Genomic DNA, 18,253 nt, shown 5'->3' on the forward strand with positions numbered 1-18,253 from the left:
TCTCTGGCCCTGTGATGATGTTCCTACCCTGGGCAAAACCAGTCATATGACGCCATCCTGCTTGTGTGATTGTTTTAGGCGTAGGCATGATGAGGCATAGGTATTAGCTCATTTTGGTCAATGTTCTTTAAGGATAGACTGCTGAGTAGCTTATGCATACCCTTAACATGAAACATGGGATAGGACTTAACTTTTTACTGATTTTGTCATCTCCATGCTGCATGTACATATGCATTTGCTATTTTTTTGCAGCCTAAAACTTCCTGACACCAATAGAAATGTCATCACATTTGTCTTATATTTACTGCTTTCTGGTGATAACATGAATCGGTGCTGGTTGGTTATGTGCTTGGGATGTGGCTCTGTCTGAGGTAGTGAGTGTACTTGACGCAACAGAGCCTAACGAGTCCCAGGACCAGAGGGAGAGAGAAAACACCTAAGAGGAGAGGGACACATAGGATGAGAATCATTGGTGTTCAGTCACTGAATGTGTGGACTTTCTTTCATAGTTTATTGCATTGTACCATGTTTGTTGCATTATATTTACAAAGTATGTAACAACTAAATGTATTTTATGTAATAGGCAAAAAAATATTATGTGCTCTTCAAAAAAGTCTGTATATGAGGACAGTGGTTTCCACAAAACTTTGGCTGCCGTGTACTCCTGCTTTGGAAGTCTTTACATATACATAAAGTGTGTGTGTGTGTGTGTCTGTGTCTGTGTGTATAAATATATATATACACACACATGCACATGTATGCACGTTCACACACACACACACACACACACAGTCATTTATCTGCTTTTGTTTAGCACTTTATTAGAAGCAAATGTGAGGAAACCAAAGACATTTTTCCCAGTTCATCTTATGCTGCTCCTTTGGTAGGCTTTGATATTAACTGACTTCGGTATCCAACATTAATAAGATTCCTTTTCTTTTTTCCAATTTTCTTTCTCAAGATTTGATTTGATTTATTTTTATGTTTATCATACATGAAGAATTTGATTTGGAAATGCAACACATTGAAAAGAAGAAAAAAATATTTAACTAAATGACTCAGTATGACACCCCTTGTTTTAGCCCAGCATGCAGACAGGACATTTTTGTATCACAGTGAAGAAAAGAATGCTGTGCAGCACTTTTAGGAATTAAGTCTGTCTCTGACTTAAAAAAAAAAGTAGAAAGAGTAGAATAACATAAGTAGTCTTGGAAAATACATTCATATATTAATATCTTAACTAACTTCCAGTATAGTGAACATTGTCTTCACTTAAGAAAAATGCATGCATATAGATCTTATATGCATGTAAAATATTGCTTTTTGTGTAGGAAAATACAACGAATACCTCTTTTTGCCACACTTTCAGATAATGAATGCAGGCACATACTCTGATTTATTTAGTTAACCATACATACAGGTAAAGAATGTTTAGCTCTGAAATGCTGCCACAAGTAGATGGTAATAAACTAATACAGATGCAATTCCAGTTATTTCTAAAAGAAACATTTTTCATAAGTCTGCATAGCCACTGTCATAGCATTCAACTACTACTAAAATACTACAGCTTAGAAATTACTGGTACAGAACCCAAGACTAAAATGCTATTCCAAGCAATTTCTGTGACCATGTCAATTTTAAAAGCACATTTCCATTTATTTTGGACATGTGTTTCTATGCATTGTACTCATGTGTTTGACATAGATAATCGTTTTATTTTTGGAATGGGCTCCATAAATATTTTATGGATGTCGACTGATGATTATGATAATTTGTTCTATCTAATATAACCCAGAGATGTGTGGAATATTAGGAAATTGGGCTTCCTTGCAAGAATACCACCTTTTCAAACATATTCATATATTTTCAGAATATTACTAAGTCAATTTGAAAATTCCCAGGAATAAGGGCTCATAAATTTGTACATTTATATTATAGTAAAAAGACTCTGAAAAGGTTTCTATTTTTGAAATTGCAATGGAAAGAGTAAGAATGTAGACAAAAAACATATTATTAGTGCAGTATAGAATTAGTATTTTAAATTGGATTTTGTCAAAATAAAACTATTTACTTCAGTCCATAAACATGAAATAGTCATTTTTTATTTGTCTATAGGAAGGTACAATAACAGTGAAACAAACTCAATTTAATATGAATCTATGGGATTGCATTAGTAGTTTCTTAATGTTTGATATTTCACATTTTATGACATTTTATGTAGGCCAAAAATTGAAACTGCATCCCAATTTCTGTAAAATGCTTTAAAAGTTTACCTTCTTGTCAGGTAAATCTAGTTCAGTTTCCCACACCTGTAGCAATAAGCTTTATGCACTGAGAATTCTATTGTGATCAAACAAAAATACTATGTCCTGTAGCCACATTATATTGAAACATTTATGCTAGAAGATACTATATGTAAATGGAGGCCTATGCATGCTTTTATAAAATAAATAAAACTATGCATTAGGGAGACAATGAACTCCTTAGCTTTGCTTCACTGCAGTGGCATGAATCTCACTTTGTGAGAACTCTTCAAGGTGACCACCATAGGAGACAGTTTTCAGTGCATCTTTTCACATCTTGCATTAGGTTGAATAATGGCTTCCAATGATGTTGGCACCCAAATCCCTGTAATTGGTGAATGTTCCTTTACATAGCTAAAGGAACCTTATGTATGTGATGAGGGTAAGGCTTTTGAGGTGAGCATATTATCCTGAATAATGGAGGTGGGCCTTAACTGTAATCACAAAGGTCCTTATAAGAGGGTGGCAAGGTCAGAGAAGGAAGACAGTGTCAGGTCAGAATCAGGGTAGGAAAAGGTCATGGGATGTGAGGCAGTAAGCCAAGGTATGAGGGGGAAGGCTCTATCTAGAAGGTGAAAAAAAAAAGCAAGGGAAACAGATTGTTCCCAAACCCTCCATACGGAACCAACCCTACCAACATCTCACCTTGATTTTAGCTGTACAAGGCTTATTTTTGTGTAAGATTTCTGGCCCCTAGACCTATAAAAGAGTTAGATTTGCATTGTTTTAATCCACTAATTTTAATATTGTGTTCCAGAAGCAGCTAGAAAACTAATACAGTCCCCTAGTCTCTACACTCCTACTCACTCCTCACTTTGGTCGTGTTTCACTTGCTTGTGTCAAATGATGTTTCTCTAATGTAAAGGAATGTTTAGGAAATGACATGTCCGAGAGTATAGACAGTGAGAGACTTGAGGCTACAAGATCACCTTATGAATCACAGAGCTTGGTTTACATGATTGTCACAATGTGTGCTATCAGATCCTATAGCACTTTTAGTTTATGGCTTAGAATCAATTTTCTCAAAAATGAAAACACCAAATTAGGGGACTTATCATTTTTATTACTCTTCCTGAATTGCCACTTAAATTGTTAAGTGGATAACATTGGCAAACACCTTTGTGAATGCTAGGTGTAGCTAATATTATGATATAAGGATGAGAAAGGTTTTTTTTTAATTTTTAATGATTATGATTAATTACTTTTTCTCTGACCATTTAGTTCTTTTATAATTTGAGATCTTGCAGATTCCTTATGATGTATATATTCATATTATGCCATGAGATAGTACTCCTATCCTTCCTACGATTCTAAGTCTAAACTGAATGCATATCAGCAGGTCTCAGAGAATGGCAGACCATGGAAAATAAGGAATGTACTGTTTTGAGAAGGAAAATAAAGTGTTTCTGTTGACTAACATTGAGCAAAAATACTGTTGATATTCACACATTCATGTGTATTTTCTTGTATTCCTACATTTCCTCCTGAGAATTAAAAAATCCTAGTTACTCTAATTACCTAAACCATTTTTAGATTTTAAGCATTAATGTATTGTGATGGTGTTTATCTGGGTTTTGTTATTTGGCATTACCACATCTTTAAAACATTTTCTTCTTAAAGAATAATGCCTTGCATGATTCAAACACTAATCTGTCATGTTAGATGCTATGAACTACTTGAGTGTCCTAAGTGTGTGTGTGTTTCTTCACACACATGCTTTTGTGTAAATGTTCAGTAAGTGGTAAAGTAAATTTTGCTAACAAAGACATTCACAAAGCAACTTTAAAAAATTTTATTACCATTATACCTTGTCATTCCAATGATTTTCAGTGACGTTTTATACATTTAATATTTATATGGCTGAGGTATCATTTGAGACACTTCTTAACATTTCCATGAATGACTTGTTTGTACACACTGATTTTAGAGTATAATCAGAACATGTGGTGGAAGGGTTTATTAATGGAGAACCTGTGAATTATAGTCCCAGTACATAAATACTTTACTTAATTTTTTAAATGGTACCCCATTAGATTACTAGGGCTTCAGTATCAACCAGTACCGTCCCTAAATGTCTATTATGTGATACATTTTTTAAATATAGTTATATTTAAGGCTCATTTTTATAAGCTTCATCTATAAATATACTGTAACCAAACATGAGATGATAGGCTGTTAATTTTTATCTGGATCATGGAAGTTAGACATCACTTTACTGAATGTAGCAGACAAGATGATGACTAACTTATATATAATAAGAACTTACCTGAATAGTTGATGTGCATACATAAACTCAGCAATATCATTTTTACTGTATGCTGCAGTATGTTGTATCAAATTGAGGAACGTTTTTACCCAAAGATGACTTTTTCATTATCATACTTAAGTAATTTTGTTCTTAAACGGCTACAAAGCATATTGGAATAAATGTTAGCAGTAAATGATTCTGTATCCTATTACTAATTCTGTGATTCTGTGTATCATCCCTAGCAGTCATCATAAGATGCATTTTTAAATGAAATAATGTTACCTTACAGTTAATGCTAATAACCAATAACATTTAATATCTTAAAAAACATTACTAAATAATCAACAGATGGCAACCACACTTAAGCTGGAGGTTTATAGGTTGGTTGAATTAAAATGGCATTGTTTTTTCTTTTGGAAAAGATTGTATATAAATAAATATTCAAGATTGTATATAAATAAATATTCATCCTATTCCTCCTTCTACTTTATGCTCAGTTGTGTAATGTTAATTTAAATTCAGAATCTCCTTGGAATGCCTGATCCACACCATAACTGAGTGAATACTGGACATTTTACAGCTGGTTGCTACCTTATCAGATCATCATAGTACTCCTGAGAACTTAGCAGAGTGAATTAAATCAGTTTCCCAGAGTGACCGTGAAATCTATGACTCATGTTTTCAGAAGACAGTAATAGCATGATTTTCAAATCAGTATTCCGGAGTCCACTGACTCATTTGATTACTGAGATTCTGAGAGGTCATTTAACATGTCCACCGCTATTCTCTCCTCTGTGAAATGACGGGTAGTAATATCCATCTCAAAAAGAAGTGACAAATAGGATATGTGTGAACATACTGTCTAAATTTAAAGTGTTACATAGATATAGGGCATTGTTACTGTAAATCTTAGGGTTATCTTGAAGTGTCTCAAGTAATGTAGTTGCATCAGCTAAGGACTTGGCTTTCGGTTTTACTTTATAAGTGTGAATCTGTTTTTTCCTGTTTGTATTCTGAACCTGAAGAATTTAGGTGCTTTTTTTGTGTGTGTCACTTTTTCTGTCAGTTTCTTTCAAAATACTTAGTCTGGAATGAAGTGTTATAAACCCATCCTGAAACAAATGACTAATGTTAATAATGACAATAATGATGTAACTACAACAATCAAAAGTATACATTGTGTATAAATATACTTAACAACTTTTTCTACTGTATCTTTATAAGCACATCAAATTTACAAAATAGTAAAACAACTGGCTCACATGTTATGTTGTGAAAATTGAAATTCCAAGAGATTTCTTTGAGAATTCTATTTGTGTCACCTGCTTACATTTCATTTGAATATTGTCTACTGTCTTAGCAACTTTCAAATATGCAAAACAGTATTAGTAACTATAGTCCCCATGCTGTAAATTACTCACATGACCTACTTATTTTAGAGCTAGAAGTTTATACCTTTTGGCCTGCTTCACTCATTTCAACCCAAAATTGTCTATTGTTGGGATGGAAATTTTTTTTATTGCATACATTTTCTGATAAAATATTGAAATGTTCATTACTGTAACTAAGCCTTAAAATTTTATAAGGTTATGATGTTTTCATTGCAAATATTAGTGTATTAGGATGCATTTGATCATATTACTGTAGTCTTTTTTCATCCTTTATTGTAGGTTTTAAAATATCTTTAATATCAGGCATCTGATATTAAAATAATTTTTATTTATAATTATATTAAAATTAAACAAAACAAAATGAATTTAAAGCCTGTGAAAACATTTAATTTTATTTCACTTTTATTACCTATAGTGTTAGAATTTATTTTTAAAGAGAAAGTTATTTATATAGAAATATGCATATAGATACAAAAGTTTAGATGAAATAATTTCCTAGGAAAATGGCATTTATTACATTTTGCCCGAGTAGACACAGAAAGTGGAAACAGACCAGTTAGAATGAGTTTACTTATGACAATTTTAATATGTCTATAAAAGTGCTCTTACTGGTGTAAACTGTTCATTGTTCAATAAGATTTGATTAAAAAGTACAAGTAATTTCATTTCAGTTGCAGTAACTGAAGTCATAAAAAACACAGAAACTTTAAACTCCTGTTTTCAAAATGTAGTGGGTCTTTAAACAATGAATATTATATCTTATACAAAAAAATACCAAATATTTGAGTGTACCTTTCTCCTTTTGATTTTTGAGAGCATTTGATATAGAAATAGTAATAGAATACTGAATTATTTTGAAAAGTCAATGTTGTAAAGCATTGTGTTATACAAAACCGTGATGCTAATGACTACAAATACATTATGGGTATATGATGTTTTGGTTCATATACCTCTTCACATACACTCTATCATTAATTAGAAGGCTTTCTTGACTCATGTTTGGTTAACAAAAGATATTTGGGACTCACAAAGGTGTTTGATGGTTACAATAAATGGTCTCTTGTTTTAGTTTTCTTGTATATTAATATTCTATATATTCATAAATAGTATTTTTGTAACAAACAATATGTAATATATAAAATGGCTGGTGTACATGTCTAAATGGATGGATGGATAGATGTGTATAGTGTCCTTATTGCATTTTTTCATCGAGGCTGTACAAAGATAGCTATTTAAAATCCTTGATTCAAGACAACCTTCTGTGTAACAAACACTTTAGTAATTGTAAATTTTAACCATTGTGCCCTACTCATAAATGTCTAGTAATCTATTTGTTGATACCAAACCTTGTTTAATAAAATATTTGTAATTGTTCTTCTAGATCTGAAAGTTACAGTAGATAAAACTTATAAATGAATTTTTTTTTTAAATAATTATTTTTTATTGAAGGGTAGTTGACGCACAGTATTACATTACATTAGTTTCAAGTGTACAACACAGTGGTAGAACATTTATATACATAATTCTAGGTTCCAGCTATCACCCTACCAAGCTGTTACAATATCTTGACTATATTCCTTATGCTATACATTAAATCCCGGTTACTTATTTATTTTACCATTGGAAGTCTGTCCTTTTTTTTTTTTTTTTTTTTTTTTTTTTTTGTGAGGGCATCTCTCATATTTATTGATCAAATGGTTGTTAACGACAATAAAATTCTGTATAGGGGAGTCAATGCTCAATGCACAATCATTAATCCACCCCAAGCCTAATTTTCGTCAGTCTCCAATCTTCTGAGGCATAACAAACAAGTTCTTACATGTAGAACAAATTCTTACATAATGAATAAGTTACATAGTGAACAGTACAAGGGGAGTCATCACAGAATCTTTCGGTTTTGCTCATGCATTATGAACTCTAAACAGTCAGTTCAAATATGAATACTCATTTGGTTTTTATACTTGATTTATATGTGGATACCACATTTCTCTCTTTATTATTATTATTTTTAATAAAATGCTGAAGTGGTAGGTAGATACAAGATAAAGGTAGAAAACATAGTTTAGTGTTGTAAGAGAGCAAATGTAGATGATCAGGTGTGTGCCTGTAGACTATGTGTTAATCCAAGCTAGACAAGGGCAATAAAACATCCACGTATGCAGAAGATTTCTCTCAGAACGGGGAGGTGAGGTTCTAAGCCTCACCTCTGTTGATCCCCAATTTCTCACCTGATGGCACCCCTGCGACTGTGCCTGTCTTAGGTTGTTCCTCCCTTGAGGAATCTTACCCGTCTCTGGCTAACCAGTCATCTTCCGGGGCCATACAGGGAAATGTGAAGTTGGTAAGTGAGAGGGAAGCCTTATTGTTTGAAAAGGTTAGCTTTTTACTTCTTTGCATATTTATGCCCTGTGGCTTCTATGCCCAGCATTTGTCTTGAGGTATCTTTACCACTTGGAGGAGTTATGATACTCGGTAAATTTGATATGAGGTACGAATTCTATTTAAGGGTTGTAATTAGGAAGGAAGAAGAAAAGCTATAGAAGTAGCAGACGGAAGAAAACATGGGAAGATTGATTATTTCTTTGACATATCTTCTTGTAGAGTAACTTCAGCATATATAGGTTTTAAGCTACTACTTAAATTGCGCACACACATTAACATAATAGGAGTATAGTTACATAACCAAAGCATATCTGTAATTATCAGCCATCTCCAGTGAAACCAAGAAAACCATTAAGGCACCTTAGGCATTTGTGAAAACTTATCTATGATATGGTGGATATTGTCAAACTGAACTTGAACAGTCTGAGAGAAATCAGACAAATTAAAACAACCCATTCCTGGGGACTATTCACATGCCATATGTTCTTTTAACAGTAAATAGTCTGTAGTTGTAAGAGTTTGGAGCACTACAATTTGCACTTCTCCAAATTCTTGGTTGAGTTCCAACAGTATAGATCCAGTCAAATTTGTGGTTTTACTGTATGCACAGGCCAGCTTAGATATCTCCTTCCTCATTCCCATGGCAAGTCCAGGAACTGGTGGGATGAGTGCATCTACAGCTGTAGCAGTGCGTGGATCTTTGTTGTGGTTTTTTGATGATCATCTTCTGGCATGAGTCTTCCAGAGAGTGCAGATGTTGGAAGTTCTTTTTCATATCGTATCTTAGTTCATTTTCGGGGTAGCCCAATTAGGTTTTGATCCTCTGTATAAACACAAACAGACCCTTTGCCTACACTTTTATATGCCCTTTATACACTTGTGTAGAACTCGTTGGAGGTTACCACACAGGAACTACCCTTTTTTTTTTTTTTTTTTGCTTTGTTTTTGGTATCACTAATCTACACTTACATGACGAATATTATGTTTACTAGGCTCTCCCCTATACCAGGTCTCCCCTATAAACCCCTTTACAGTCACTGTCCATCAGCATAGCAAAATGTTGTAGAATCACTACTTGCCTTCTCTGTGTTGTACAGCCCTCCCTTTTCTCCTACCACCCCATGTATGTTAATCTTAATACCCCCATACTTCTCCCCCCCTTATCCCTCCCTACCCACCCATCCTCCCCAGTCCCTTTCCCTTTGGTACCTGTTAGTCCATTCTTGAATTCTGTGATTCTGCTGCTGTTTGGTTCCTTCAGTTTTTCCTTTGTTCTTATATTCCACAGATAAGTGAAATCATTTGGTATTTCTCTTTCTCCGCTTGGCTTGTTTCACTGAGCATAATACCCTCCAGCTCCATCCATGTTGCTGCAAATGATTGGATTTGCCCTTTTCTTATGGCTGAGTAGTATTCCATTGTGTATATGTACCACATCTTCTTTATCCATTCATCTATTGATGGACATTTAGGTTGCTTCCAATTCTTGGCTATTGTAAATAGTGCTGCGATAAACATGGGGGTGCATCTGTCTTTCTCAAACTTGATTGCTGCGTTCTTAGGGTAAATTCCTAGGAGTGCAAATCCTGGGTCAAATGGTAAGTCTGTTTTGAGCATTTTGATATACCTCCATACTGCTTTCCACAATGGTTGAACTAGTTTACATTCCCACCAGCAGTGTAGGAGGGTTCCCCTTTCTCCACAGCCTCGCCAACATTTGTTGTTGTTTGTCTTTTGGATGGCAGCCGTCCTTACTGGTGTGAGGTGATACCTCATTGTAGTTTTAATTTGCATTTCTCTGATAATTAGCGATGTGGAGCATCTTTTCATGTGTCTGTTGGCCATCTGTATTTCTTTTTTGGAGAACTGTCTGTTCAGTTCCTCTGCCCATTTTTTAATTGGGTTATTTGTTTTTTGTTTGTTGAGGCGTGTGAGCTCCTTATATATTCTGGACATCAAGCCTTTATCGGATGTGTCATTTTCAAATATATTCTCCCATACTGTAGGGTTCCTTCTTGTTCTATTGATGGTGTCTTTTGCTGTACAGAAGCTTTTCAGCTTAATATAGTCCCACTTACTCATTTTTGCTGTTGTTTTCCTTGCCCGGGGAGATATGTTCAAGAAGAGGTCACTCATGTTTATGTCTAAGAGGTTTTCGCCTGTGTTTTCTTCCAAGAGTTTAATGGTTTCATGGCTTACATTCAGGTCTTTGATCCATTTTGAGTTTACTTTTGTATATGGGGTTAGACAATGGTCCAGTTTCATTCTCCTACATGTAGCTGTCCAGTTTTGCCAGCACCACCTGTTGAAGAGACTGTCATTTCGCCATTGTATGTCCATGGCTCCTTTATCAAATATTAATTGACCATATATGTCTGGGTTAATGTCTGGATTCTCTAGTCTGTTCCATTGGTCTGTGGCTCTGCTCTTGTGCCAGTACCAAATTGTCTTGATTACTATGGCTTTATAATAGAGCTTGAAGTTGGGGAGTGAGATCCCCCCTACTTTATTCTTCTTTCTCAGGATTGCTTTGGCTATTCGGGGTCTTTGGTGTTTCCATATGAATTTTTGAATCATTTGTTCCAGTTCATTGAAGAATGTTGCTGGTAGTTTCATAGGGATTGCATCAAATCTGTATATTGCTTTGGGCAGGATGGCCATTTTAACGATATTAATTCTTCCTAGCCACGAGCATGGGATGAGTTTCCATCTGTTAGTGTCCCCTTTAATTTCTCTTAAGAGTGACTTGTAGTTTTCAGAGTATAAGTCTTTCACTTCTTTGGTTAGGTTTATTCCTAGGTATTTTATTTTTTTTGATGCAATTGTGAATGGAGTTGTTTTCCTGATTTCTCTTTCTGTTGGTTCATTGTTAGTATATAGGAAAGCCACAGATTTCTGTGTGTTGATTTTGTATCCTGCAACTTTGCTGTATTCCGATATCAGTTCTAGTAGTTTTGGGGTTGAGTCTTTAGGGTTTTTTATGTACAGTATCATGTCATCTGCAAATAGTGACAGTTTAACTTCTTCTTTACCAATCTGGATTCCTAGTGTTTCTTTATTTTGTCTGATTGCCATGGCTAGGACCTCCAGTACTATGTTAAATAACAGTGGAGAGAGTGGGCATCCCTGTCTAGTTCCCGATCTCAGAGGAAATGCTTTCAGCTTCTCGCTGTTCAATATAATGTTGGCTGTGGGTTTATCATAGATGGCCTTTATTATGTTGAAGTACTTGCCCTCTATTCCCATTTTGCTGAGAGTTTTTAACATGAATGGATGTTGAACTTTGTCAAATGCTTTTTCAGCATCTATGGAGATGATCATGTGGTTTTTGTCTTTCTTTTTGTTGATGTGGTGGATGATGTTGATGGACTTTCGAATGTTGTACCATCCTTGCATCCCTGGGATGAATCCCACTTGGTCATGGTGTATGATCCTTTTGATGTATTTTTGAATTCGGTTTGCTAATATTTTGTTGAGTATTTTTGCATCTATGTTCATCAGGGATATTGGTCTGTAGTTTTCTTTTTTGGTGGGGTCTTTGCCTGGTTTTGGTATTAGGGTGATGTTAGCTTCATAGAATGAGTTTCGGAGTATCCCCTCTTCCTCTATTTTTTGGAAAACTTTAAGGAGAATGGGTATTATGTCTTCCCTGTATGTCTGATAAAATTCCGAGGTAAATCCCTCTGGCCCGGGGGTTTTGTTCTTTGGTAGTTTTTTGATTACCGCTTCAATTTCGTTGCTGGTAATTGGTCTGTTTAGATTTTCTGTTTCTTCCTGGGTCAATCTTGGAAGGTTATATTTTTCTAGGAATTTGTCCATTTCTCCTAGGTTTCCCAGCTTGTTAGCTTATAGGTTTTCATAGTATTCTCCAATAATTCTTTGCATTTCCTTGGGGTCCGTCATGATTTTTCCTTTCTCGTTTCTGATACTGTTGATTTGTGTTGACTCTCTTTTCTTCTTAATAAGTCTGGCTAGAGGCTTATCTATTTTGTTTATTTTCTCGAAGAACCAGCTCTTGGTTTCATTGATTTTTGCTATTGTTTTATTCTTCTCAATTTTATTTATTTCTTCTCTGATCTTTATTATGTCCCTCCTTCTGCTGACCTTAGGCCTCATCTGTTCTTCTTTTTCCAATTTTGAAAATTGTGACATTAGACCATTCATTTGGGATTGCTCTTCCTTTTTTAAATATGCTTGGATTGCTATATACTTTCCTCTTAAGACTGCTTTTGCTGTGTCCCACAGAAGTTGGGGCTTAGTGTTGTTGTTGTCATTTGTTTCCATATATTGCTGGATCTCCATTTTGATTTCGTCATTGATCCATTGATTATTTAGGAGCGTGTTGTTAAGCCTCCATGTGTTTGTGAGCCTCTTTGCTTTCTTTGTACAGTTTATTTCTAGTTTTATGCCTTTGTGGTCTGAAAAGTTGGTTGGTAGGATTTCAATCTTTTGGAATTTTCTGAGGCTCTTTTTGTGGCCTAGTATGTGGTCTATTCTGGAGAATGTTCCATGTGCACTTGAGAAGAATGTATGTCCCGCTGCTTTTGGATGTAGAGTTCTATAGATGTCTATTAGGTCCATCTGCTCTACTGTGTTGTTCAGTGCTTCCGTGTCCTTACTTATTTTCTGCCCAGTGGATCTATCCTTTGGGGTGAGTGGTGAGTTGAAGTCTCCTAGAATGAATGCATTGCAGTCTATATCCCCCTTTAGTTCTGTTAGTATTTGTTTCACATATGCTGGTGCTCCTGTGTTGGGTGCATATATATTTATAATGGTTATATCCTCTTGTTGGACTGAGCCCTTTATCATTATGTAGTGTCCTTCTTTATCTGTTGTTACTTTCTTTGTTTTGAAGTCTATTTTGTCTGATATTAGTACTGCAACCCCTGCTTTCTTCTCACTGTTGTTTGCTTGAAATATGTTTTTCCATCCCTTGACTTTTAGTCTGTACATGTCTTTGGGTTTGAGGTGAGTTTCTTGTAAGCAGCATATAGATGGGTCTTGCTTTTTTATCCATTCTGTTACTCTGTGTCTTTTGATTGGTGCATTCAACCCATTAACATTTAGGGTGACTATTGAAAGATATGTACTTATTGCCATTGCAGGCTTTAAATTCGTGGTTACCAAAGGTTCAAGGTTAGCCTCTTTAGTATCTTACTGCCTAACTTACCTCGCTTATTGAGCTGTTATATACACTGTCTGGAGATTCTTTTCTTCTCTCCCTTCTTGTTCCTCCTCCTCGATTCTTCATATGTTGGGTGTTTTGTGCTGTGCTCTTTCTAGGAGTGCTCCCATCTAGAGCAGTCCCTGTAAGATGTTCTGTAGAGGTGGTTTGTGGGAAGCAAATTCCCTCAGCTTTTGTTTGTCTCGGAATTGTTTAATCCCACCGTCATATTTGAATGATAGTCGTGCTGGATACAGTATCCTTGGTTCAAGGCCCTTCTGTTTCATTGTATTAAATATATCATGCCATTCTCTTCTGGCCTGTAGGGTTTCTGTTGAGAAATCTGACGTTAGCCTGATGGGTTTCCCTTTATAGGTGACCTTTTTCTCTCTAGCTGCCTTTAACACTCTTTCCTTGTCCTTGATCTTTGCCATTTTAATTATTATGTGTCTTGGTGTTGCCCTTCTTGGATCCTTTCTGTTGGGGGTTCTGTGTATTTCCGTGGTCTGTTCGATTACTTCCTCCCCCAGTGTGGGGAAGTTTTCAGCAATTATTTCTTCTAAGATACTTTCCATCACTTTTCCTCTCTCTTCTTCTTCTGGGACCCCTATAATACGGATATTGTTCCTTTTGGATTGGTCACACAGTTCTCTTAATATTGTTTCATTCCTGGAGATCCTTTTGTCTCTCTCTCTGTCAGCTTCTATGCGTTCCTGTTCTCTGATTTCAATTCCATCAATGGCCTCTTGCATTCTATCCATTCTGCTTATAAACCCTTCCAGAGTTTGTTTCATTTCTGCGATCTCCTTTCTGGCATCTGTGATCTCCTTCCGGACTTCATCCCATTTCTCTTGTGTATTTCTCTGCATCTCTGTCAGCATGTTTATGATTCTTATTTTGAATTCTTTTTCAGGGAGACTGGTTAGGTCTGTCTCCTTCTCTGGTGTTGTCTCTGTGATCTTTGCCTGTAGCTTTGCCTTTTCATGGTGATAGGAATAGTCTGCAGAACTGGGACGAGTGACGGCTGGAAGGACTTCCTTTCTTGTTGGTTCGTGGCCCTCCTCTCCTGGGAGAACAACGGCCTCTAGTGGCTTGTGCTGTGCAGCTGCTCGCAGACAGGGTTTCTGCTTCCTGCCCGGCTGCTATGGAGTTAATCTCCGCTGTTGCTGTGGGCGTGGCCTGGCTCGGGCAGCTACTCCAAAATGGTGGAGTCGCGTTGGAGCAGGAGCGGCTGGGAGGCTATTTATCTCCGTAAGGGGCCTCCCTGCTCCCTGCACCCCAGGGGTTAGGGTGCCCAGAGATCCCGGATTCCCTACCTCTGGATTAAGTGACCCACCCTGCCCCTTTAAGACTTCCAAAAAGCACCCGCCAAAACAAAACAACGCCCACCAAAAAAAAAAAGAAAAAAAATTTTTTTTAATTTAAAAAAAAAAAAGTTTTTAATTAAAAAAAAAAAAAAAAAGGTGGTCGTTCGTTTTTCTTTATTCTGCGGTGCCAGCCTCAGGCCTCTGCTCACCGGTCTTTCTGCCCTGTTTCCCTAGTATTGGGGTCCCTATCCCTTTAAGACTTCCAAAAAGCGCTCGCCAAAACAAAACAGCAAAAAAGCAAAAAAAAATGGTCACGCGCTTTTCTTATGTCCTCTGTCGCCCAGCCTCCAGTGCCTGCTCACTGTTCTTGCTGCCCTGTTTCCCTAGTATCCAGGGCCCTGTGCATGCACTGTGTCTGCACTCTGGCCCGGATGGCTGGGGCTGGGTGTTCGGCAGTCCTGGGCTCCGTCTCCCTCCCGCTCTGCCTGCTCTTCTCCCGCCGTGAGCTAGGGGGAGGGGCGCTCGGCTCCCGCGGGGCCGGGGCTTGTATCTTACCCCCTTCGCGAGGCGCTGGGTTCTCTCAGGTGCGGATGTGGTCTGGATATTGTCCTGTGTCCTCTGGTCTTTATTCTAGGAAGGGTTGTCTTTGTTATATTTTCATAGATATATGTGGTTTTGGGAGGAGATTTCCGCTGCTCTACTCACGCCACCATCTTCTGCCCCTTATAAATGAATTTTATTATTAGATCTATAGTAGTTGGAATAAAAGACAATAATTAGGAGTAAATCAACAGTACACCAAGAGAGAAAGCATTTTATGTATATATAATATATATGTATATATATATCATACATATGTATGATATATATATTTGAAATTTGCCAAAATTTAATGCCTGGAGATCAAAAATCATTATATTTACAGAATATTTACATTTCACCAAATTTTCATATACTTCCATCAAATATCTCATATAGTTCTTTAAGTTTCCATTATTTCTACTTCCAGTGCATTCCTCATAATAACTAAGTTTTCTGTAACAATTATGGAAATAGGTCTAAGTTTATATGACTGCTCATTGTAAGAAAATGTCTGCCCATTTTATAAAAATGAATGAGTTTATTTTTTTCAAGGTGTGATGTTCAAATTATGTGCTTTGATTTAAAAAACATGTCTTTCAACTTTAGACAGTTTCTTCAAAGGGGTTTTTGTTTGTAATAGGAAGTACTGCTAGTTCTTTTTTTTTTTTTAATTTGAGTACACTAAAATGGCAAGCTACATATTTACGGTGCATGAGTGATAACAGCCACATTTACCTTATTGTCATTATACAACTGTCTGATAATCATCCTCAGACATAAAATCTACACAAGACAACTTTAGAACGTGTTGATCCTCAGGATTAACTGTTGTGATAAATTGTCTGATGAGTATGGGATATTGGCTTTTATTAATCTTTCACTGATAGCACAGAATATATTTTTTAGCTTAAGACATTCACTAATGAATCAATTTTAATTTAGGGACTTAATGAAATCCTCATTAAGCCTGAAAAACAGTAGACTCAAGTAAAAACAAAGCATTTTCACTGGAAATCAAAATGAGCTCTGCCTTAGATGGTCCTTACCCTGCCGGTAGCCTAGCAAGGATTCAGAGGTATAGATTATATCAGAGAATGAAATGTTTCTTAAAGAAAGTAACAGAAAAACCTAGCCCTGAGTTATTGTATTTCTGAGATGAATAAACAAGAACATAAAACACAGTACACTTTGTGATAATACTGTATCCTATACACTTTGTGATAATACTGTAAGTGGAAAAAAAACATTACTTTCCTATAGAACTATCTATTTATTGATAATTTAGTTAATCTAGAAAGTTTCTGAATAAAATTTACCATAATAAAGCCTCTCTGAACTTAGTTATCTTTTTTAGAGTAAGAATCAATTTCATTATATGTACATTTACCCATGATTAAATCTGGGTAGCCCAAATTTATTTAGCTCAATTGCCACAAAAGATGTCTAGTTTATGTTGCTATTTTAGTAGTGGTATTTGATTATTCTTCTTTGGAGATTTAAAGTTATTTTAAATTATAGGATATTGGTATTTGTGAACTGCAGTCTGTGAGGTTAGTGTCATTTGCCTAAACACAAGAAACATGAAAATCGATTCTTAAAAGTGGTTTTACTTATGGGGTTAGTAATATTAGTATATTAATTGTTATAAATTCAATTTTAAGGTTTATTGTTGAAACATGAACTTATTAATTTTTAAAAATTCAGTTAAAGGTTTTAAACACCATATTTTCACCGCCTTTAAAATAACCAGGGAATTTACTTTAACAAATTAATAAAACAAATACAACTGTGTGATTATATTAATATTTTTTATAATGGGAGTTGGTTGTTTCTACCAAATAATTCTTTTTACCTGTCTTCACATTGGCAGTATCCCATGGACCAGTGTTGCTTAAGCAATTTTTAACTTCTAACTCAAAATTATTCTGTGTTCAATGAAATATGAAATTACTTAGTATAAGTAAACTGAATGAACTGACTTTTATGTCTGATTTTCTTTAAAATATACTACATATGTTCCTTACTAAGTCTAAAACCCTAACGCAACCAAAACCTTATTTAAATCTGTGTAATAGGAGCCAAAATAAAATTAGTATTGGTTTTATTAATGATTTAACTTTGCACAAACTTACTATTTCTTCTCTTCTTGAATTTTTATTTTAGGTGCAATAACAGAACCCAGTGTGCAGTGGTGGCAGGTCCTGATGTTTTTCCAGACCCTTGCCCGGGAACATATAAATACCTGGAAGTGCAGTATGAATGTGTCCCTTACAGTATGTATATTCCTGTATTTTCCTTATATAAAGAAAATACATTAAGCTTTGTTTTGCATGCATTGACAGGATATTCTCTATAAAAGTACAGAAACAACACATAAATTAAATGGAAAAGAACTGGCTAATTTTAAGATTTCGGGATTGTAAACCCTTCCCACCACTGGAAGAATTAGAAATTGCCCATGTGATCCTGCAGCATTTAATTTTGGTTATACATTTCTGTATAATACCTGTTCTAAAACTCTTCTTAATGCAGGAGTATGAAATATATAAACTTTTCTGGAAAAAATTGGAGTGGTATGCCAATACTGCATGCAAGTACAAGCAAAGGAAGTAAAAGTGAATAATATAGTTGTCTATACAGTGGTATAGAAATCAATAAATTTTTACTTTCATAGAAGCAATTAATATCTAAGCTTCATATGCTGTCAACATTTTGAGGATTAGAAATACAATCATCCAGTGGGAACAGACTGAAAAATACAGGTTTATATGAAGTAAAGCACTCTTCGGAATGTAGCTTTTACAGCCTCCAGAACGGTGTTTTTGTACCCTTATGTCAGATATTGTATATGCCAAAAACATATTCGTCTTCAGGAA

At 35.5% G+C, this 18,253-nt stretch overlaps 1 protein-coding gene across 22 annotated transcripts in view; it reads left to right on the forward strand.

Moving 5' to 3' along the window:
* Positions 1 to 18,253, forward strand: part of ADGRL3 (adhesion G protein-coupled receptor L3) — an 807,141-nt gene that overhangs the window by 455,603 nt on the left and 333,285 nt on the right. For all 22 annotated transcript variants that reach the window (XM_036895181.2, XM_057502261.1, XM_057502262.1 and 19 more), the window contains one exon: positions 17,541 to 17,650. In XM_036895181.2, the coding sequence (XP_036751076.2) occupies positions 17,541 to 17,650 (110 nt within the window). The remainder of the gene's footprint in view (positions 1 to 17,540; positions 17,651 to 18,253) is intronic.

Source organism: Manis pentadactyla, chromosome 5 (assembly GCF_030020395.1).
Source record: "Manis pentadactyla isolate mManPen7 chromosome 5, mManPen7.hap1, whole genome shotgun sequence".
Classification (NCBI taxonomy): Eukaryota; Metazoa; Chordata; class Mammalia; order Pholidota; family Manidae; genus Manis; species Manis pentadactyla.